This window comes from Ixodes scapularis, unplaced genomic scaffold (genome assembly GCF_016920785.2).
Source record: "Ixodes scapularis isolate PalLabHiFi unplaced genomic scaffold, ASM1692078v2 PGA_scaffold6__148_contigs__length_123643588, whole genome shotgun sequence".
In the NCBI taxonomy this organism is placed as follows: domain Eukaryota; kingdom Metazoa; phylum Arthropoda; class Arachnida; order Ixodida; family Ixodidae; genus Ixodes; species Ixodes scapularis.
The window spans coordinates 75243157-75266063 of record NW_024609881.1 but is presented as its reverse complement, the minus strand read 5'-3'; the positions used below and the strand labels follow the sequence as shown (position 1 = coordinate 75266063).

Below are 22907 nucleotides of genomic sequence, written 5' to 3'. Positions count from 1 at the left end.
CGGATCTCATGGGACCGGCAAAAATGTCCGAATTATCCGAAAGTCGAAACATTGAAAGGACAAAGAGAACAGCGCGAAAACGTTTCCCTGTGACATACCTTTATTTTGAGAAGAAATCTGTTATTACCGCCTGCTTTCTGGACGATACTTGGGCGGAGACGGCAACTTTCCTTAGCGTGGTCGAGTGCTCCACCGCACTCGCACTGTCGGAGCTACGCATCCCGTGGACCGACAAGATAGCACAGCAAGGCCTCTTCTAGTTTCGGGTGCACCACCTTCCAAGGCCGCTTTCTTTTCGCGTTGAACTTCTCGCTCTCGATATCTGCCTCAATTTTCACGTACGTGGCCAAACTGCTTCTCTTGACGTAACTTTCCGTCACTTGTCGAGAGGCACCGTCCTTCAAGGCCCTCAGTGTTTTTACTTTCGTCGCTAAATTTTTAGCCTAGTACAGCGGCAACGGAAAACGAGTAGCACAACTGTCCAATAATCGGAGTGGCAAAATCGCGACACCCGGCGCTATTGTTCCCGAGCGCGCCGATAGCGAGAGTGCGAGTCGCGTTGCATTTTTCAACGCGGGGGTGGCCGGCGAAAAATTGAGGGATAAGATAGCTGTTAAAATGGCGGGCTTTAGGATCCCCGCGTTGAGGCACAAAACGTGACTGTCACTCGCTATCGGCACGCTCGGGAACAATAGCCCCACGTGTCAGGATTTTGCTATTCCGGTCGTCGCTCACTTGTGCTACCCTTTTTCCGTTGCAGCTATGCGTCTGCCGCTTCCATGCCAGGAGAGTAACGCGCTGAAGCACAGCAATACAGAGCAAAACTGGTGCGAAACACGGAGAACCGGAAGAGTGAAGAGCCATGGGATAACCGGAAAAATCACGTGTGCACCTCGGATGGATAGCGATTATACCCTTTGGAACGGACGGTAGCTAGTGCCAGATGCCGAATTTGTCCGAATTAACCGCACTGTGCACCGTTCCTTCCGAATTAATGAGCGTTTGCTGCCATTGACTAATGCATACGTTTGACGGGACCGGATCGGCAGTTCAAATTATCTGAATTTCCGAATTAGTGGGGGCTGAATTAACAAGGTTTTACTGTACATGTTACACTGTCAGTGCACGATCGCGCGAATTCGTACATATTCAAACTGAATCAATTGCAACGCCCCTTCAATTAAGCACCTTACAAAATAAAATGTTGTATTTGAGCTCTATACATCCTATTAATTTTACAAAAAAAACATGTTTTCATTCAACTCCAGACATATATCCTTAACGTATGTCACCAGAGGCACCCTGGTGTGCATATCAGGTGAGTTTAGTGTGCCCTGGTGTGCACAGTATAACTGGTCTGTTGTGGCGTAGTGTGTACATCATGCCGTTCTAGTGTGCTGTGGTGTGCACATCAGACCAGCCTAGTGTGTTTTGATGTGCACATCAGACCACACTAGGATGGTGTGACGGTCACACCAAACCAGCCTGACGTGTTCTGGGGGGCACACCAGAATACGTTAGTCTGGTGTGATGTGCGCACCAGAACACACCAGGCCGGCCTGATGTGCGCACCAGACCACAACAGGCCGGCCTGATGTGCGCACCAGACCACATCAGGCCGGCCTGATGTGCGCACCAGACCACATCAGGCCGGCCTGATGTGCGCACCAGAACACAACAGACCGGCCTGATGTTAACGCCAGAAAACACTAGGACACACCAAACCGGTCTGGTGGATTTTTCAATAGGGAAGGGAAGCACTGTACATAAAACAATCAGGCGTGCAAAAAAATAAAATAAAACGATGCGTGCTTTACGTATCTTTAAGATGTTTTCCCAAGCGGCACAAAGTAGGTTCTGAAACGACGCCCAAAGTGGACAGCCCGAATGGGTCTGACGTCGGCTTTGAAAGTCGGGCCCAACCTTTTAAGAACACCACAACTATTTGTCCTGGGGGGACCCACGAAAGGCCTATACCTGGGGAGCCCACGGGGGCTCCCGTCGAGGGAACAACAGTGTCTATTTGGGCAGCCCATGCGGGCTCCGTTCTATCCTGCCCGTATATCAAAAGTGGTAGAGAAACGGCAGCAAATGACGCCATACGAGCCGGCCTGTCATGCTGTCGGATGTCGAGGTCCTGACAGTTGGTGCTTGACGTCCCGGCAAGATGGACGAGCAGAAGCGGGTGTCGTCGCGTCGTCCCAGCTCCTGGCTTTCGAAGTTTCCGTGGGCTGTCAAGCTCGAGGGAGGTCAGCAGTCCAACAGGCCTCCTTCACATCCACACTACTGCTGTGGCACGGCCAGGATCGCTGCTGGCGAAAACTTGATATTTCTATGCCGTCAACAGGCGGAAATCGAGGGGCCACTGTTTAGGACTCAGTAAGCACATCAAGCCGGAGTCGGATGCGAGGCACCATAGCAATGTAAGAAAAGAAATAGTTATTAAACGGAAGATTAGGGCTCAAAAGACTGGCAATGATAGAACAATTTCAGAAAACCAATTTTAACTTTTTTTTTTGTAAATGTTCTGAGAGTCTTGTTAGAAAAAAAAATACATCGCATGACCACTGGCGGTAAACAAACGTTCAGGCATGAGACCCAGGAAGAGATACAAAATTTTATTTCAAAGCTTATATGAGCGCTCCTTACTGAATGGCTTATCGTCCACGACTACGTTTACTAGAAGAGAAGCCGGAAGTGTTTGGGGCATTAGTGGCAGCCATTTTGGATCCGTGCCTCGGTCTGCGGCAGCCGGTAGAAATAACTTTGATGAACAACCATTTGGGGTCGCAGTTGGTCGACAGAAGAGCATCCTGCGTGGTGTAGTAAAAACGCACAGAAAAAAGACTTTTGCGTGTATGTTTGGATGTATGAAAATCGCCATGAAATCATTTTTCAACTTTTGCGAAATAGTTGGCGGATAAAATCCTGAACGTTTAGAACCCAGGTAAATATCCGTGTTCTTCTCAGTGCCTTCACTTTTACATTTAAAAAAGTGGCAACTCGAGTGGGCGCGTCTGATCGTTTCACCTGCAAATCAAGGTGCCACGTGTCTCATGGTAAGTTGTGCACCCGAAGCACAGTTACGGTTGGGTAGAACGGCAGGTGTGATGATCTGGTGAGGAAGCGTTCCCCTCGATTGAAACCAATACGCAGCCCAGCAATTCTGTATGCGCGAAGCGGTGCCACATTGCATTCAAGGGCCAGGAGGAAACTAATGCGCTACGAAAAACGGTCTAGTTGAGCATTCCATCGCACACTGTACAGGTATTATTCAGCCGTAAATTGAAACGCGGTGCCCTATATTTTTTTGTATTCTTTGCTTTTTTTTTTGTTTGAGTTAGAACTCGATTTTTACATAATTATTTGTTCTTTGCCATTTCGCCGCCTGGCCCAGTCCGTCCGGCCACTCGGCAGGGGAGGCACCACGGCGGCCGTAGGAGAAGGAACCCACGTTCTGCATCTTATGAGGCTTTTATAAAGGTCATTCTCTCTCTCTCCTTGCCATTTGGCCGCTGCTGAAACATTCAGAAAATACTGCGTTGATAGAGAGACATGAAGCATGGGGCGTCGTACCGTATTCGGCCGCTAGGAGAAGCAAGTGATTGCCATACCTCTTTTTATAGAGTATGCGCCTGGCATGCGGATCATGGACAGGGTGAAGGCTATGCACCGGGTGTGTACTACCTTAGTGATACTTTTTAGTGACTCAAAACTTGCTCCGGCAGAGATGGGTAGTATCGCAACACAAATGTATCGCGATGGTATTTCAGAAAGTCATGTTCTTACTTACATTTGTCTATCGCGATAGAATTTTTCAATAGTATTCAGTATTTCTTTATTGAAATACGTTTTCGGGTGTGATCAGCCCCTAAAGTATCGCGATACTTTAGGGGCTGGTGTATCTCGTTACAAATTTTAAAGGAATTGTCGCTTTCCAAACAAAAGTTCAATCTATTTTTTTTTCTATTCTGTGTATTAAGACGGTGGGGGTGGTATGCAAAATACATTGAGGTTTTGTTATTGTGAAAACTTGTTCCCGACTAAACTAATGCACGTGTCTTTTCAGCAAGTATAACAGATGTTGCATTTGACTTCAATGTTGGCTATTCTTGAAGATTTCGTAATTGTAGGCGCATATAAGAGAAAACTGATTCATTTCAAAATAACATCATAATATTGTACTGAAATAGGCGCCCAGGTCGGCGGGGCATGGAGACATCTCGACGTTACTTGTGAACAAAAAGTGTGTTTAAAGTTTCTTTTAAATTTCCCCCAGAAAAATAAAAAATGCCGGGCAAAAAAAAAAAAAAAAAGGTCGAGCTCTGGTGGGAAGTTTTTTTTACAGACATTAAAATGCGGCTGCTCACGTTCATTATCGTTATGAAAAATGACAAATATTACCTTTGCACAAAAAATATTTTCCAAAGCAAGAACGTGGACTTCAAAATTCAGAATGAATCTTTCAGTGACTAATGATTTCTCGATCTCAAATAAGATTCCGCATAATGGTTTCGTTTATTATGGGTCAAATACGCCTCTCTTTTTTTTTCCGTAGACATTAGCGGACGCAAACAGCCGATTATACGAAGTAAAATTATATCAAAAACAGTAATCAAAAATAACTGTTTTTTTTTCCTGCATCTGTATTTCTAGCACACAAAAATTATTCTTGCATTTGTATTTCAGGATACTTTTTTTTTTACAGCGATATATATTTCTAGTAGATTTCGAGATAACGTTTTAATAAATGTATTTCAGTATCATTCTTTTAGCTGTCTTTGCCACGTATCCCAATATTTGTATTTCCAAGTGCAGTTCCAAATATTTGTGCTTAACCCTGCCCCGGCGGACTGTACACCTGAAACGGGCTAAGTCCGGATCAGGGTTGGTCAATAAGTCCAACCTCGTTATTACAAACACTGATATACCGAATTATCGGATATAGCGAAGTAAATATAAATTTTGGTTGGTTATGCTTTATTTCAATGGAAGTTCGACCTTTAAAACGAAACCGAAACCACGGAATCCTACGTGGTATCGGTTATAGCGAAATTATTTTCGGCCGCGTACGGCTCGAAATATGTGCAATACCAAAACAAAAAGAAATAAAATCTATAATTTACCATGTAAAAAGGCAATGTACCTAAATTCAGTGCCGATTTTCAAGATACCGAACGTTGCTAACGCTCGAACGAGCACTTTGGGAGGTGACTGGCGCCATCTATGAAGCGGGTGCATAAACCCTAAAAGATGATGATGATGATGATGATGCGGCTTTTCCCTTTATACCGGGCGAGCTCGAAAATTCTTCGTGCCCTAGCCAAAAAAAAACTATAAGCTATCTGTTCTAAATTTTCTTCCACCAGTGTTCCAGACGCGCTTTCGTCCTTCGCACGCACTGCATGGTAGAAATCTCATGCCTGTCTTGTGGAGGGTCGTCTGCTTCGCCCGTGTAGGGTTTGTTTGAGTCAGCCGTCGTTTTAAAGCCCAGTGCATATGCTAGCATCGCCTCTGAGTGAAGCCGGCGATCTACCAGTGGGGTTGGCAGCAGGCACTCACAGTAGAGCACTATGTGTTCAACTGTCTCATGTTCTTCTCTGCACGCGCGGCACATCGTGGAAACCACCTTGGGGTCAAACCGCGCCCGGTATACCAGAGTTCGTAGAGCGCCCGCTCGCGCCTCGAACAGAAGGCGGCTGCCCAAGCTGTTGTCATAGAGCAGGGTTTCAGCCGCGATCAGTTGCTTGTTTTTACTGTACACCAGCAGCGTTGGCTTCGCTTGAGCGGCTTCAAACCACTGGAAGACTTCCCTCTCACGTACTCTGCTTCTCACTTTCGACTCCAACCTCTCGCCCGTCACTACCTCTAAGGGTTCTGCAAAGAAGCCATACTTTTTTTGGAGTTGATAAAGGCGCTTCTGCCACCTTGTTCTTGTCCCAGTCATGTGAGTGTATACAAAAAGTTTTTTGGCCCATCGGTTTCGATCCATGTGGCGGAGTCGTGTATCATAACTTATCTTGCTGGTGGCTTCCCTGGCTTCGAAGCTAGACCATCCTAGGTCTCCCTGGACGGCTTCGTTAGCCACATTTCCGTGGCAGGCCAGAGCCTGTCGTCCCACTGCTCGTTGTCGTCGCTCCAGCGGCGCCACCTATAAGCGTCATCAAACACTGAAATTTAGAGTGCCAAAGCGACAGCGACGGCAGTCAGTCAATCTGGGAGCAGAAAATGGCGACGTTGAAGCGCAAAGCTCTGTCTCTCGAGACGAAATTTAAAATTTTAAGAGCAGTTGACAGCGGCCGCAAGAAGAAAGATGTTGCGGAGGACTTCAAGATCCCACCCAGCACATTGTCTACTCTCTTAAGTTCGAGGAAGAAGATTGAAGAGACCTACGCGAACAGCACTCTGAAAGGCGACAGAAAGCGTGACAGGCCTTCTCATTACCCCGATGTGGAAGAGGCTTTGTTCTCCTGGTTCAAGGACGTGAGAGCGCGAAACTTGCCGGTGTCTGGTGCTCTTCTGCAAACGAAAGCCGTCAGTTTAGCGTGCCTCTTGGGGCATCATGACTTCAGGGTAAGTAGCGGTTGGCTTCAGCGGTTTAAGAACCGGCACGAGATCGTCTGCCACACCCTGTCTGGCGAAGGATCCGCTGTTCACTTGGACCCCTGCGAGAAATGGCTCGAAAACTTCCGACCTCTACTCCAAGAATACGGAGAACCTAACGTATACAACGTCGACGAGACTGGAGTTTTGCAGTCTCGTCGACGTTGTAAATTCAATTCATATTGTGCCGGTTCAACTTTTTTAATCCTACCCTAGGTGACAGGTAAGGATTTATATGTTTATTACGGGATTTGAATTCCCCTACAGTCCGTTTTTATATCTTAGCATTACGCATGTTCGAGCACTTTTTGCACGGGCCCAATTGCCGTTGTGTTTGTACAAATTTTTCTGAGTTCTTTTATAACGAATATTGGATATAACGAACGAATTTGCGCGCCCGATGCTACTTCGTTATAACGAGGTTGGACTAATAAACCGAACCGCTCGACGTTGCACCATGTCCAACTTCCGGATATCTTTCTGAGTGAATTGATCCCAAACGACATTTGCATACTCCAACTTGGATCTGACTAATGAATAATAAGTATGTAGCTTAACCCGAATTGGGAGCGTCTTTCGTATTTCAAATACAAGTATTTGAAATAAGTATTTCAAATACTTTGTGTATTTTGTATTTGTATTTAATTGCAAATTGGTAATGTATTTGACGTGTGTATTTAAATACTAAAACGTGAGTATTTCAAATACAATTGTAATTAAATAAAATTTTGTACGCGAAAATACATCCCTCAAATTTATTGTCACGACTCATTTTGCTCATTCTAAGACGTGTCTAGAGCAGGAAGAAAACTACGTTCTGCACCGAATGCAGTGTCTCTCAATCAAGCACAAGCGTTTAGTGACTTTGTGATTACGGTGCTAGTTCAGGGCAAGAATAGTGACGAAATCGACGTTCACAGGCAGACTGGCTAAACAAGTGCCTGTGACAACTTGTGATGCTTTCCAGCCTGATTTCCATCCATATTTTCGCCTGGAACATTCTGAATGCGCGGGTCGTCCAGCTTTCCGTGACTGGTGCGAGTTGCAACAATAAAAAATTATCTAGCTAGTGCTGCGCGTCTTGGGCGTCTCGGTTCTTTGTTGGTCTATACCAAAATGTAATCGACAAAAAAAAGCTGCTTGAAGCTCTGTACTTTTTTCACCTATTACGTCCAAGCTGATTACATTTTTTTTTAAATTATATTTCTATTACGTTACTAGAGCCTCGCACACTAACTCCCGAGTGTGCGATGCTAAATTAAAATGAGATACCCAGAAACCCGTTGCAGGTGCCCTGAAGTCACTGACGCAAATTTTGAGGAATGTATTTGGAAAAGTATTTGGAGGAGACCAAATACATTTGGTTGTATTTGCATCTGGTACTTAAACGATTTTTGGGAATGTAATTAGATTTGTAATTAAATACATTTTTGACGAAATATTTTGTATTTGTATTTCGATACATATTTGCATGTATTTTGTCCATCCCTGGTCCGAATATTAAGCCACCTAAAAGTAATTGATCGCTTAATTGTGCGGAATTCTACACCGCTCTTCATTGGCACGTATACCACAACCAATGGGCCATTACCAATAGTCATAAGATTTTTGCATGGGGATGTCTATACTTCGCTTCACACCGAGTCACGGACTGCTGCCGGTACGCTTCGCCCCGATGGAGCCAATTGAGCAGCGCCAAAGGTCCATGGCCAAGACGCTCGTTCTATTGGTCCTACGTCATCGCCGGCTAAAGCAACCACGCACGGTAAATGCGACATAATCCTGCTTTTTTTGTGCTTGGCTGCTTCAGCCGGTGGTAGCCAACCAACAAACACGACCAACGCCGTGACGTGGCACTTTTGGCAACGCATGATTGGCTCTGTCAGATGGTGGCGTGGACTCCGATCGGAGTCCACGCCACCATCTCAAACGTAGTACATGGACCCCGCAGAAGCACTGGCTTGCGGGCTTTCTGGAAACACCAAATAGCCTACACGGGAACTAATACGCCTTGCACATTCCGACTGATGGTACTTTTCGAGACCTTTCGAATAAAAACAAAGTCGGAGTGTTGAATTTTTTGCTTCATTTAAAGAAGGCCAATGAGGGTCACATATGGTGCATGACTTCTGCGTTAGCGTTCGACTGGGACTGATAGTTTTAATGATTTAAAGGGGTAGCCGGGCGATTTGTTTTAGAGCGCAGCTCTTAGGGGCCCTTTCCCGGCTTGAGCGGCGTCGGCGTCACCGTTGGCGTCGCCGTCGCCGTCGGCGTCGGCGTAACCAAGGTCATCCCAAGGTCACGTGACCCCCAAGGTCACGTGACTCCTCCCAAGGTCATCTCAAGGTCACGTGACCTCACGTGACCCCCTGAAGGTCACGTGACCCCTAAGGTCACGTGCCCTTGGGGGTCACGTGGGGTCATCTTGGGATCACGTGACCCCTCGAGGTCACGTGACCCCTTCCAAGGTCATCTCAAGGTCACGTGACCCCAAGATGACCCCACGTGACCCTTTGAAGGTCACGTGACCCCCAAGTTACGTGACCCCTCTGAGGTCACGTGGTCTCCTCCCCAAGGTCACGTGACCCCCGAGGTCAAGGGACCCCTTCCAAGGTCATCTCAAGGTCACGTGACCCCAAGGTGACCCCCACGTGACCCCCAGGTCACGTGACCCCTCTGAGGTCACGTGACCCCTCTGAGGTCACGTGACCCCTCTGAGGTCACGTGACCCCTCTGAGGTCACGTGACCCCCCGAGGTCACGTGACCCCTCCAGGTCACGTGGGGGTCACCTTGGGGGTCACGTGACCTTGAGGTGACCCCCAGGTCACGCCTCCCCGAGGTCACGTGACCCCCTCCCCGAAGTCACGTGACCCCCCCCCCCCCCGAGGTCACGTGACCCCCCCCCGGAGCATATTAAAGAATGAGGGGAGGAGGAGGAGAACGGGGAGGGGTCTACCCTCCCCTCAGTACCCTTCACTCCTCCTCAAGAGCTGCGCTCCAATTCGGCGTTACAGGGATTTGTAAACGGCTTTCACTTTTTTAACTAGACTAACTATCTGTATTTTCAGATTCCCCGGCGTTCAGATTTTTCCGGTATGCAATGCAGCATCGCGAAATTCGCAATAGTTAGGGTGAAATTGGGAAATAAAAACTTTCCAAAAACCAGCATTCAAATATAGCTGCACTCTTCAGTGCAGTGACATCAGATAAAGGCAGGCTTGCCACTCGAGCACGCAGTCTGCAAAATCGACTATGCCAAGCATTTGCTCTATGCTGGAGCGCGGGTACAGGAGCGAGCTTTCAGAGCGTTCATTTGTCACCACGAAACTGCTTGGGAATCACTTGGGAACGAAATCTACAGTTCAAATAGTGAACAAATCACGCTTTTCACTTTCGCCAGTAGTGACACGTTTAAGACCAAAATTTCAAATTCACTAACCTCGCAAAAAATGAAATAGCTTACCTAATAGTTGGGATACTATGCTTCAGCGCTGTTCGTTTATGTTTTTTAGCACATTTTAGGCAAAACGGGGACATGAGTTTCAGCGGAATGCTGACGAAGCACTCGTGATCGTTCTGCCCCGCGTTGGCCTTTTTGAGGTGACGGAGAAAATGCAGCGGTCTGGATTGGTTATCTAGCATCCGTTGGGTTGTGAACAGCTTACATGCAATGTGCTTTTGTATGCACCAGGATACAGGATGGCTGGCATCAGTTAATCGTGGAGTCTCATATGCTAGACGAATATTGGGGCCTGCTATACTTCGTTTCACCTTATGTTGTACCGCAGCGAAGGCTAGAAGCGCGAGCTCATAGCGTTGGCAGCTGCTCTTAATTCACGAGAGCGTGTGCCGCCGAGATGTGCCCCAGAGCAAAGAGCTCGCGCTCGTAGCCTTTCCTGCGGTACATCATAAGGTAAAACAGAGTATAGTAAATTTCTACATAGGTTAGGTTCTTCACTTCCGGCGACCACTGTGGAACCCGTACGCTTGAACTAAATAACCCACCTTTGTGCAAATTCGTAAGAGAACTACCACTAACGTGTTCGCCCTTGTTTCAAGGGCAAAAACAAACCCGGGGAAAGTTGCTTCTTTTGCGTGTTATGGTGTTTTTATAAAATACTTTCTGTTTAGAAGCTTTATACGTTGCATGAATGTGACGCCATCAAATCGTGCTGGTGGTCATTGCTTATTGTTTACACCAAAAAAAGAAACTCTGGTGGAGTAAAATATATTCTGCTGAAAGTAATCACCAGTATACCCCTCTAGCAGCACTTATGACGGCAATGCGAGGAATATATAGGTGCGACTACATTTATTGCCCAGGAGACTCAGGATTGGGAGGTAGGAGAGGAAAGGAGGGGGGGGGGGTGCTCGCTCGCTATTATTCCCATATTTCAAGGTTGTGCGCACACTGAAACCGCAGTCCCACCACTCATACAACATAAAAACATTGTGTTATATGTAGACCTAGATGACATCGTAATCTTCGGACCCTGCGTATTCCAAGTATGTCTGGTTTGTACTTGTGTATCTTTCGATCGTGTGTCAAGGCACGTTTTTTTTGTTTTTTTTTTGACCAACGTGACGGGTGCCGTCGTCCAAGGAAGGAAGACGAACCAGGCAGCGTCTGACAACCGTCAGTTTTTTTGTTTGTTTTTTAGCTGCGGCGTGGTCGTGTCTTTAGAAACGCATTGAGCAGAAGCTGCGGCACAAAATGCTCCATACGAAGGGACAGAAGTGGAACCGTACCACTCTTAAACCAGACATTAATATAAATATATATATATATAATGTTAAACCAGCTTTGAAGAGCCTTTTTTTTTCCTTTACCCTTCAACCTGTCGGGTCTCGTAACACGCCAGAACAGAAAACACTCACTTCCTACGCACGCGTAAAACCCCCTTTTCGAAAAACATTTTTTTTAACGTTTATTAATGGTCACCATCAGGAGCGGATTGGCGAAACGCTCCCAGATCTGTTTTGTCGACTTGATAATTGTTGTGTGACTATAAACTAATAATTCATTCCTAGAAAAAGTAGGTGTGTGTCAGTATTCCCGTAAAATAAAGTTGACCTTAGGGACGTTTATCGTCACCGTCGGGCCACAATAGAAACGTTTTGTTCATACGCGTCACTACGGAAGCTTACCCGTACTTGTAATGTCGGAAGAAAGCAAAAGCTTACCTTTGTTTTGCCGGTGAATAAAAGTAAGTGTTTGTTCTGATAGTCAGATTATAGTCACTGACAAGGTGACAACTTAACGATAGGGAACAGCTTAGTGCTTGCTGAAGGCCGGCTCTTCTATAGACACGCCCCACCGTTCTCACTTTATTAGTGACAATAGGCCATCAGTTTTCATATATATATATATATATATATATATATATATATATATATATATATGTTTTACAAGTCTCTCGAGCAAAGACATCGACTCACCCATCAATGCGAGAGCCCGGTCCAGCTCCTCCCTCAAGATTTCGAGCGTCTGGCGCACGCCTGCTTCACCCTGCAGGTGTTGGTACAAGCATCAGGAACTATGCTTTCCCCCGGGTGATGGCAAATATACGTAAATATCATAAGCAGCCTAGAGGTGAGTGCGATTCCTAACTTCAAATGAACATTACTTGCGAAGATTGGGGATGAACGGCAGAACTAGTAGCTACAAAGGTGTCGAGTATGAAATCTTACTGATGCCCGAGGGACAGGAAATTGGGTAGGCTCATATATCCAATCTCAGTCCAAGCCATGCAATTCTCGAATAGTCCAAGTCTTAACATGACACAGAGAGAATAAAACTCCAGACAATGGACGACGAACACATCCTTCACTCGCAACAACAATCATACATTGCTGCGAGTAGAGGGGATGTTCGCGTCCCTTGTCCCGAGTTTGTTTTATTATTTCTGTGTCAAGTGGAACCCCCTCTACAGTTAATTTAGAAGTTTTATCTTTGTGGCGGAACTAATTTTATTTCTATAACAAACTTTATTATCTCTTCTTTATTGATCGAAAGGTACACCGATTTTAATTAGACAGTGATGGCGCACTTGAACTGGTGTAGATTTACAACTTTCCTAAACTAAATAAAACAAAGTACAGAATAAAAAAAAATATAGTGAAAGAGAAAAAAACAAAGCGTCACAAAGCAACGTCACAATTACAAATATGAGGTATTTCACAAATGCGAATCGTTTCCTTTTGCCATTATGCTCCTTTCTCTTCTACTTAAGATTATTCTCGTCCTCCACCCAGCCTCGGGTGATTTAAGAAAATGGTAAACCAATATCACTTACTACGACAAAGTAGCCATATTTTATTAAAGATATCATTTAGTCAGTTGTGTCATAGAAACAACAGCACGCTCACTTTCGACCAATGGTATTACTTATTTAACTGACTTATACCGGTGTTACACGGGCACCTTTAACCGGAGTCAACTCACCTTTAACTGCTGTTGCGCATTTCCACAGTTACTGCACTATACTCTCGGGTAGCTATTTCAAAAGAAGCGAAGAATGCACGTGCACTGCTCAGTGTTGGGAAGCACTTTAAGTACATTGTACTTAAAGTACTACTTCAAGTAGGTTCAGGAAACATGTACTTTACTTGAAGTACATTCTCCGAGTATGTACTTGTACTTTACTTAAAGCTTTTTTTTTTCTGGTACTTTCCGAGGAAAGTACAATTGCCAACTTCAAAGTACATTCCCAAACTTGTTTTGTTAAATTTGTATCACGAAATGATGCTTTGTCAACTCCGAAGAAAAACTGGGAGGGATATTCTACTCTTGTCTCTTGCCAGAAACGTGAGCAGATGATTATCGTTCCGTTTTTCCGGTAGCGGCTTTCCCGTAGCTTTTTGAACTCTCCCTACTCCTCGGTTGGTCAGCGCAAGCGAGGAGGTTTAAAATATTAGGAGAGAAAAATTAATCATGACCTAGCACCTCAGACTGTGGAGCAGAAAAATTAGATTTTCAAGTCCCCCCCCCCCCCCCCCCAAAAAAAAAAAAAGACAACAGAGGAGAACGTCACAATATTTTGAGACATTCTCTTTTGTCCTTTCCTACTATTTGAAACCTCCCTTAATATTTTCGCACCCCAATCTCAGGTGTCCCATCGTGATCAATTATCACCAGCGCGCTTGCCCACTCACTGTTTTTTGCATTCAAAGGGGGACACTTCTCTATGAGAAGATTGCTTGCGGAGCTACGGGGCTGACGTCATGCTCTCTCCTAGTACATTTAGCCCCCTTGAGTGCAACAATTCAGTGCAAGGGGCGCCAAATTCAGAAGAGGGACTTCTGAATTTGGCTCCATTCCTGAAAATAACTAATCTGTGGCCACTTGACTTTATCCAATATTCACCGCTTTTTTTGAAAATAGGTCATGCACCCCTGATTACCTCTGGGCAATGCAAACCAGTTAAAAATCGCTGTATAGGAGAATGAAAGGGCATCGTGAAAGATTTTGTTAAAATACTTGTACTTTACTTTAAAAGTACATTATATTTATAGTTGTTTACTTCAGGTACATTGCACCCTGTGTAGTTAAAACTTTATTTAAAGTGCATCACGTCTCATTTACGTGGTACTTTACTTGAAGTACCTTTTAGACGTACTTTATCCGACACTGGCGCTCCTTTTATAGTTGTTTAAGATGCGCTGGGGCACGTCTGCCCATGGCTTAGACATTAATGGCTCTAGCTTTGACATCGTAGCTTCAGAATGCTGTCCGAGTAAGCGTGCCCGTGTAACAAGGGTATTAGAGGACCGAGTCCACAAGAAGATTCCTTCAATGTTTAACTAAGAGGGAATCCAACTGAGAGTATTAAAATGTTTTTTTTTTTTTTGCTCTCGTTTAAGTATTTTCAAGAACTAGCCTTTGACCCAGGGAAGAAACTAAACCAGTTTAAGTTCAATTAAGAACTTGTAGGCCTAGGCTAACTTGGGTAAAATAAGGTTATGCTCTTGGACGCGGACAACTTCGTCAGACCTAATATTTCGTCGTCCTAATTAAAACGAATAATAATTCAGTTAAGCGTTGAAGGCTAGAGACTGTTCGGGACAGGGTCGTACTGGTGAATAGTAATTAAGTAGTTTTATAAAAATAGTCATTTAACTCAATATTGAACCACCAAACTCCTCTCCAAAAACAAAAAAAAAACCCTACTTAACATCTGATAGTAGGCGCACTTCTCTTACTGCGCTCTTATTGCGTTGTGAATTGCAGTGTCACTTTTATTGAGAGTGCGAGAACGCGTCGGCTCTTGGAAGCCTTGAGCATATGAAGGAAAACATTGTGACGTCTTACGTTGTACGCCAGGCCCCAGAGGGCTGGGCGTCCGATAAACACGGCCTTGGCTCCGAGGGCCAGCGCCTTGACCACGTCGGTGCCGCGACGCACTCCGCCGTCAAGGTAGATCTCGACGCGACCACGGACGGCACTCATTATATCGGGGAGTGCTTCGATCTGCAAGCAGAGCGAGACAAGGGCGGATCTCACGTTGAACAGTAATTGTGCTGCGTGTATGTTTAGACGGCGTGAAGTTAGTAAGTTAAACATTCCAAATGGGCATCAGGCGTCTCCGTTATAGATGAGGAAGTTCACCAGTGTAATATCACTGTAAGCCCGAAAGTTTCTAGCATACATCACGCATTAGCTATTGTGCACGACCGCGCCAGATACGGTGCTTATTCAGATTGAAGCGGGTAGGGGTGGAGAATTGATCCCAAGACCCTTGGGTATTGCAGTATACCCTCGGGTTTTGCAGGTTAGCACACCCGGCCACCGATTTAAAAGTAGAAAAAAATGGTTTACTTCCGTGGAACATACTGCACACCTCATACATGCATCACATTAAAAGTTAATTAGTTTTCTTGTACACAGCACTGAAGGGTGAAATTCCTAAGGAACACAAAGTGTTCAACAAGGGCATTCACAGGACTTTATATTAAACTCAAAACTGCGCAAAAAATTTAACATTGGCAGCCATTGAACAATAAGCACCTGTTGCATTAGTGTAACTTATTTTATAATTTTGTTCTAATTTCTAACGTGTTAAAGTTTTTCATATCCCCATTACGGCGCGTTCATATTGGCAAGGATATACAAGATGGTGGTGCGGAGTACCAAAACCGAAATCGCCGACCAGCATTGCTATGTTAAGATGTAACTTTCTGCTTGTAAACCAATGAAACCTCCATTGACAACAACGGTTAAACGGGGTTTTGCGACGCTAACGGTACTGTGGTGGGCACGACATTCCACGGGTAAGCATGCGTCGACGATGATTATAGGATATAAAAATTTCCTCAGAGTCATCTGCGATCTTGACCGTTTTAGATAGAAGATAATATAGAGCATAATTCAAGAAATCGGGACCTGCCATGCTGCTTTTAGATATAACGCCTGTGTGCGAAGTCTAAATGAATGCATTAAGCACATGCCGCACACCGGTGAAAAGCCTAACTTGGCCCAAGTTTGGCATCCCCACGGGTCTAACTTGCGTCTAATGAAGTTCTTCCCTAACGTATTAATTACGGCCAAAGTACTTTTTTTTGCCAGATAGCCGGTGAAATATCACGTGTAGCTTTAGTGTTGATCGCCACATAATTCCCAAAATGACAGATATACAAGCCAAAAATATCCTGCGACAACCTAACAACCAGCAATAAAACTCGATTCTGATATTTTCTCGGGAGTTATAGCATAGAAATTCCAGATGGCAATTGAAAAACTGAAATGTAAAGCATCATTCTTGCAACCGTTTCACTATTCAGGCACAAAATTGCCAAGTTACGTTTCTGAACAACCAAAGGTAAAGTCTAACTGTGGCGCTCCGGCACCTTGTGCCCAATATATCCAACTTTTAACCAAAGAAGAGTGTCAAGTTTGGCAATACCTTGTCTCTAATTACTGCTACTTGGTACAATATTGAGATTGCTCCTCAATCCTGCAAAGCGAAAGTGAAATTTGCAAGTTTTCTTTTAGGATACTAAATTTTCCAGATCACCGATATATCTTCTGCAAAAATTTACAAAGCGGGCACTGTCATAAGACATGCCAACCTGTGTCTTCCTTGTAGAGGGACGCTATTTGAGTAATGGTATTCGACGATTAATTTATGCATTTCGCCCCATGCGTTTTTCTGGTGAGAACCCTTATGGCGGGGTCACATGGCTCATACATCATAAAAAAGACAGTCTGCAAAAGCGAGTCACCGTAATATCCGTCGTTTGAGTGCCGCGTGCCAAGTGTTCTCAAACGCATTGAGAGGCTGCATTTGAAGCACGGATTTCGCGGTGACTCGCATTCGAATCTGTATGCAGACTCTTTTGTATGATCTTTAAGCAGTGTAACCCCGACTTCAGTTCCCCTCCACCCCGGGATAAATTTGATTAAAAAAACGTAATATTTATCGTGATTTGTATTTAGTCGTTGGTTTAAATGTCTCTTTAATATGACCTAAATATGTCAATCTCGGTGCATTATAATTTTCGTTGCTGCTACGCCACTAAACTTCTCATCAACATCATTGCCACTCCTGCTCTACAGTCCCCTAAATGGCCAACAGCCTAATGAAAAACTTAGCCTATTGGCGACGTGAGCAATCGAAAGTGTCGCTGTGGTCGGCCCACCAAAATTGGCCAAATGCTGACTATGACATCACCAAAGGATGTCTCATCGACGGAAATAAGAGGAATGTGAGAACTTTAATCTTGACGGTATTGGCAGTGTTTCTTTGAGAGCGCTGTGATTTAAGCCTTCCAGAATGCTCATTACGAACACCATCGAGCTTGTTGTTCACAAGGTAATAACGTCACGATAGGTAACCAAACGAGGGCGCCACCGAAACATCTCGCCGCTAATAAGAAAGAAATCGAGCGGAACGTACTGTAGAAGGTAATCCATCCAGGAGTCTTGCTCCATGATTAGACACCAATATTGCAGAAACTCCGTAGTGAATGGCTTCCTCTGCATCTTCGGCTGTGTTAGATAAAAAGGTTTTCTAATAAACGAAAGCATTTAAGGAGAGTCCATAAGTAATCAATACGTTCTAGAGGAGTACAATAATAAATTTTATCTTCAAAAGGACTCATTTAGGTAAATATTTTCTATCTTACAATAAAAAGCGCCGGTGAAGGGCCACACATTGCCTGTCTTCTACTGTGTCCTCAGTGTGTAAAAACAAGGCAGATATACGAAGTTAATCCTGCCTTCTTGCAAAAATTAGACAACCTTTATGACATTCCCTGCATCTAATAGCAGTAACACTATTATAAAATAATTAATAAATATTAATTATTAAAATAATTGTCTCATAATAAATAATTATGAGAAATCTGAGAGGATTCACTGTTCTCAATTTCCTAACAGCAGACTTAGCGAAGTCCCTCGGGGTTTGTCTGCGACTGTCTTCACCGGAGTCGATTACCTGCCACTGCACTCTAGAAACCATCTGTAAGGTCACTTTTCTGCAAAACTCGAAGGCATTTAATCAAGACGAACAATTACAAGGATCTTAGCGAATTACAAAGCTCAGAATGCGAGAAGACCAAATCAAATGCTCCGTGTGATAGGACATGGAGCGCAATGTTTCACTCCCGCCTCAAATTGCAATTTCTTATTTTGGTCCAATATGATTTTGAACATTTTCATTCGCTGGGATTTTTCGCATTCTTCACCGTAATTGTCGGTCTTCGAGTTCTGCAGAAATGTAAACGCACATTTTTGTTTTCAATTGGTTCATCCTCAATATAGCATTTATTTAGTCACCCCAACTGATGCCCCTCTGTCATTTCGCCATCCCTAATTACGTATTGCCTGCCGTTCGGTGATTCGTTCATAATAACCGCCGGACCCATGGGTCGTCTTCAAGGACAGTTGTGCGCAGAAGCAACGAACCTGTACAAATTCCTTTGGCTACCACAGGCAGCTTTGTGATGCTTCTCAGCCAAGTGACGTCCGCCCAGGTGACGGAAGGATCGTGGAGGCCATCAAAGGCCGCCGCTTTTGGGTTTGCGTCTTTGTGCCTGGAGGTTCCCAGAAGGTTGCCACACCTGCGATAAAAGTAGAATTGTTAAAGTGACACACCTGGACGTGTCGCCAGCTGCTTCTCAGTTTCCAGTATTTGAGACCGAAGTTTGACTGGCTGATGGAGAAGTGCAGTACCCGAGTCCGCAATAGTTCGGGTAAAAGTGCGTATTATGAAACACGCTAAGGCTGATTCACGTGCTTGCGCTTGGTTGCAACCAAAGGCGTTGCGGAGCCTTCTGCTCCCTTACGGCGAGATAACATCCTTGCACCATCTATCGAGTGGCTCTTGAATACATACTTGCGATATTCGTATATTTTCTACAATTTGCGCGTTATCTTCCCCAAGCGTCTAAAACAGATTCTGGTAATGCTACAAACGGCCACTTCCCATACGTCTTACGTACATGTGATCTCGCAAATAAAACAAAAACCTTGATTATATTGTTAAATGCCGTTTAAGGGCTACATCCTAGATAGTAACAAGTGGGACACTGTATTCTTTTGTCGAAAGGGACTAAAGGCTGCCGAACGCACTCGGCTGCAACAAAACACATGTGTATGAACCAGCCTTTAAATGGGATCACTATATGCGTGTGGGATTAGCAAACAGCGTTTGACTCACCAGGGAATCGGTGCTTCTTGGTAGCCACGTGTGGCGTATAGTCATCATCTCAATCATTCTACGTCCCATCTCTTTCACGCCTGCTTTCAAAGTCCCGGCGTACTGACGAATTTTAGCGCGACTTCGCGTTAACAAGTTTTTATGTCAACTGATCAAATTTCACTTCAGCGTAAGCTGACGGCACTCGATGCCACAAAGCGAATTTACAATCCTGGGAGATAATGAGATGAAGGTGCATAGCCCGCTGATATTGAATGCTCTGTCTCGCTTTCTATTATTTTTAGTGATAGAAATTATGCCCCCCACCGAAGCGTCTATTGCTACACCTGCTGTTCACGTTCACTTGATTTAAGAACGCACTTCCTTCGGCATATGGCAGCGCGAAACTTCTATCCAGAAAACTGGATGTGAAACGTCGGCAATGAAAACAATCCTGTTACTAGGTGCTAGCAACAAGATTGTTTTCAATGCCGACGTTTAAGAGCCAGTTTTCTTCAGTTTAGTGCGGTCTTTGCCTACTCCGGGCAAATCGCTAACCTGTTCCAGCCGTCACGTGCAGTAATTAATCAACTTTTCTAAAAGGGCCTAAGAGAATTATCGCATGTTAGGAAAGTTGTGCTATTTCATTTTTCGCGCATGCGTTGTAATTTGTATGCTTTGTAGAGTCGCCGCAGTTCGTTTATAATGCCGTCCACTTTTCTTTGTATGTTTTTCTACTGACTCCTGCCTCGTGTTATCTCACAGAATTCAATAGAATCAGATTTTATTTGCAGTGACTTATCTGAAGTAAAGAGAACACAAGGAAAGCAGTACGCTGTTAAGTTGGTCCACTGAAATTCCATTTCTTTTTATCATGTGCAGAAATTAAGGCTGCGTACTGGAATGACGCCTTCAAAGCAGACTTCATCCATCTCAAAACGCAATAGCGTCTCCTAGTAGGGATTAGTCGCACGAAGACCTTGAAAACCATATCACTTTGCCTGCTCTACCTCACAAGAACGCGATCTGTGACGAAGTCTACACATTGTGCCGGATTCACCTACCCCTCGCCGAGCTCCAAAACCAGGCAGGACGAACTTATCGTCTCGCTTCATTGTCATCGAGGTATACGCCTTTTGCTCTCACATAAATTCGAATTCACTGAGCGAACAAAGTAGTTCTTCATCAGAAGTGGAAGGAGCTAAAACAGTCCCGTATGTCCTGTGGGCGCAGCTCCTACCGCGCTGTTTTAGCTTCCAATTCAGTATAATATTCAACAGCCCTAATCTGGCTCAAGGAAACAAAGAATTTTTAAAGTTTACCGCTTTTAAAGAAATTTCAATCAGCTTACTCAGTTACGAGTTTTTTAACCATTAAGTTTCAACTAAGAGTTCACAAAATTCTTTCTTCCGACAGACATGTCAAGAAATGTTTCAGTAGTATCCTGAAAATTCTGCGGATAATTCCACATTGCAATGCGCAGAACTATGAACGGGCACGGCATTCAATATGTAGCGTAAAACTGCAATCGTTTGAGATGAGGTTATTTTTGTTTGTGTTTTTAATGTTTAGACGGCAGAAAGTTCCTTTGAGTATTATCCTTGTGCTGGTGGATAATAATTTCCTTACGCACTGGGCCCATTTTTGGTTTACATATCACATCGCCTTAAATCTGTTCATCATTCGAAATATCTTGCAATGTCAAGGACGATGTTGCGAACGAGAATACAGCTTAGACTAGCGGTCAGCATAAAAGTTTTCCTACAGAAAAACAAAATGCCATCCGAAACAACATTTTTCGTATTACCTGGTTCTCAACTTATTTCATAAGATTCATATTTCAACATCGTTCTGAGCTCAAAGCAAAAACAAAAGAAAAAAAAAGAGAGACGAGGTTAAACAGATTATTTCTGTTCATGCCGTCTTTCGCATTAAAGAAAAATCCGTTTCTGCAAAAGTGTCCTCTTTCTAAAAAAAAGGAACCTGCTGATAGCCTCAAAGCGGCAGCCGACGTTTTGAATCCTTTTCAAGGCGAGGAGGAAGCCTCAACGAAACGTTCAGGACCCTAAACTCGGTGGACACAAAGTTTGGACAGAAGTTCACGAAGCGTGGCGACTAGACGCTGGTGACAACGACGACGCGCTTTTTTCGCCAAAGTCTAATCGACGCGTTTTGCAGTTTCGGCTCAAACTTTGTGTTTTACTAGTCCAGAGGCCCAGGTGCGAACTGCGACTTATGTCTGACGACGATACCAAATATACTTTTAATTCATCATCCTCTTGTGTAGTTAAACTAGCTTTAGACCTTTGTGTCAATTTCACTCTGAGTGCGGCCGATACAGCGAGTTGATAGACCCTATCAATTAGCGTGACATGTGCAATGTCATGGCGTTTGCTTTCTTTTTGTTCGATTGGCACGATTGACTACGTCAGTCAATCGCTGTGACTACACTGTGGATTTTCTCTTTTATATATGGTTCTTGGATGTTTCTGAACTCGGATGTAAAATTATAGTCAAATGAAGTATATAACACGTTCCCCGCGAATCAGTTGTCTTCCTATTGTTCAGTGATACGTGCCTTCTAAGATGAGCAGGTTACTTTGTTGATAAGTCTATACAGTTTCGGAAGTTTGAGAGGTGGTGGCCGCCACATTGTTTAGGGAGTTTTAAACACCTGAGGTGCTCCGGTATGCAGAAGTCGGGCATCTTGGCAATGTTAGGCGGCCTTTCCACGGGCATATCGACGGTGAGCACGAGGGCGCGGTAGCCGGACCTCTCGGCACGTTCCACGAGGTTCCTGGTGAACTCCCTGTCCCTGAACACGTGCAGCTGAAACCAGCGAAGTCCCCCCGGTGCTCCTCGCTGCACATCTTCGAGGCAGTCGTTGCTGAAGCTGCTCAGCGTCATGAGTGTTCCAGCAGCCTGGGCCGCTGAGACAAGAGGACGTGGGACAGTCAGTTGGCTTCAGCAGAGAGCAAGAAATCGTGCTGTTACCTCTCAACTACTCCGTAAAAATGCTCGAGCGTTTTTTTGTTTTTGTTTTTTTGTTTTTTTTCTGCATGCTCGGAGGGTTATAGAAACACTTCCGAGAGGGCGAAGCCGGCGTAATACCGACGTTTAGGCGTCACCTATAGGAGACGCTAACGCTGGGCGCAGAATGCAAAAAGAGCTGCGTCAGTACTCGACTGGAAGACTTTACGCATGACTGCGTTGTCGGACGACATCGACTTAAGGCTTGGATCCAATTGCCGAGTATGCGCTACCAGAGCTAAAAAAATAAGAAAAAAAGTGAGCAGGCTTTGTTTAGTCCAGGTGGTATTTGGACACAACTGAGATGCACCAAGAGAGTTCGTCGGGTGACGAAGCTGGAGAAGCGTTTTCAGGTGACGTGGGCGAATATTGCTTCGGATCGACTGTAGCGCAGTGTCAATTTTAGTTTTGACACTTTAACGAAAACCGGTTATGGTAGCTTTTTTTTGCGGGTCGAGGGCTTGGAACGACGCGCTCCTATTCGATTCTAACCACTGTTCCAACGAGGTAGAGGGGCTTAGAGCGATAAACCGGGGTTCCGGTCTGCACTCGAAAGTGACCCCCATAAGGAGGCTGCCATTGTACGCAAATTTGACCACACGTCACATGACCAAACCAAATACGTGACGTCACAG

At 44.7% G+C, this 22907-nt stretch overlaps 1 protein-coding gene across 1 annotated transcript; it reads right to left on the bottom strand.

The window, feature by feature from the left end:
• Positions 1 to 2709: 2709 nt before the first annotated feature.
• LOC8025138 (hydroxyacid oxidase 1) lies at positions 2710 to 22149 on the bottom strand. Its single transcript, XM_042294818.1, has 6 exons — positions 21917 to 22149; positions 18510 to 18664; positions 17500 to 17591; positions 14916 to 15074; positions 12044 to 12113; positions 2710 to 2813 (listed from the first exon to the last, which is right to left on the bottom strand). The coding sequence occupies exons 1-6, from the start codon at positions 22147 to 22149 to the stop codon at positions 2710 to 2712; spliced, it is 813 nt and encodes a 270-aa protein (XP_042150752.1).
• Positions 22150 to 22907: the final 758 nt, after the last annotated feature.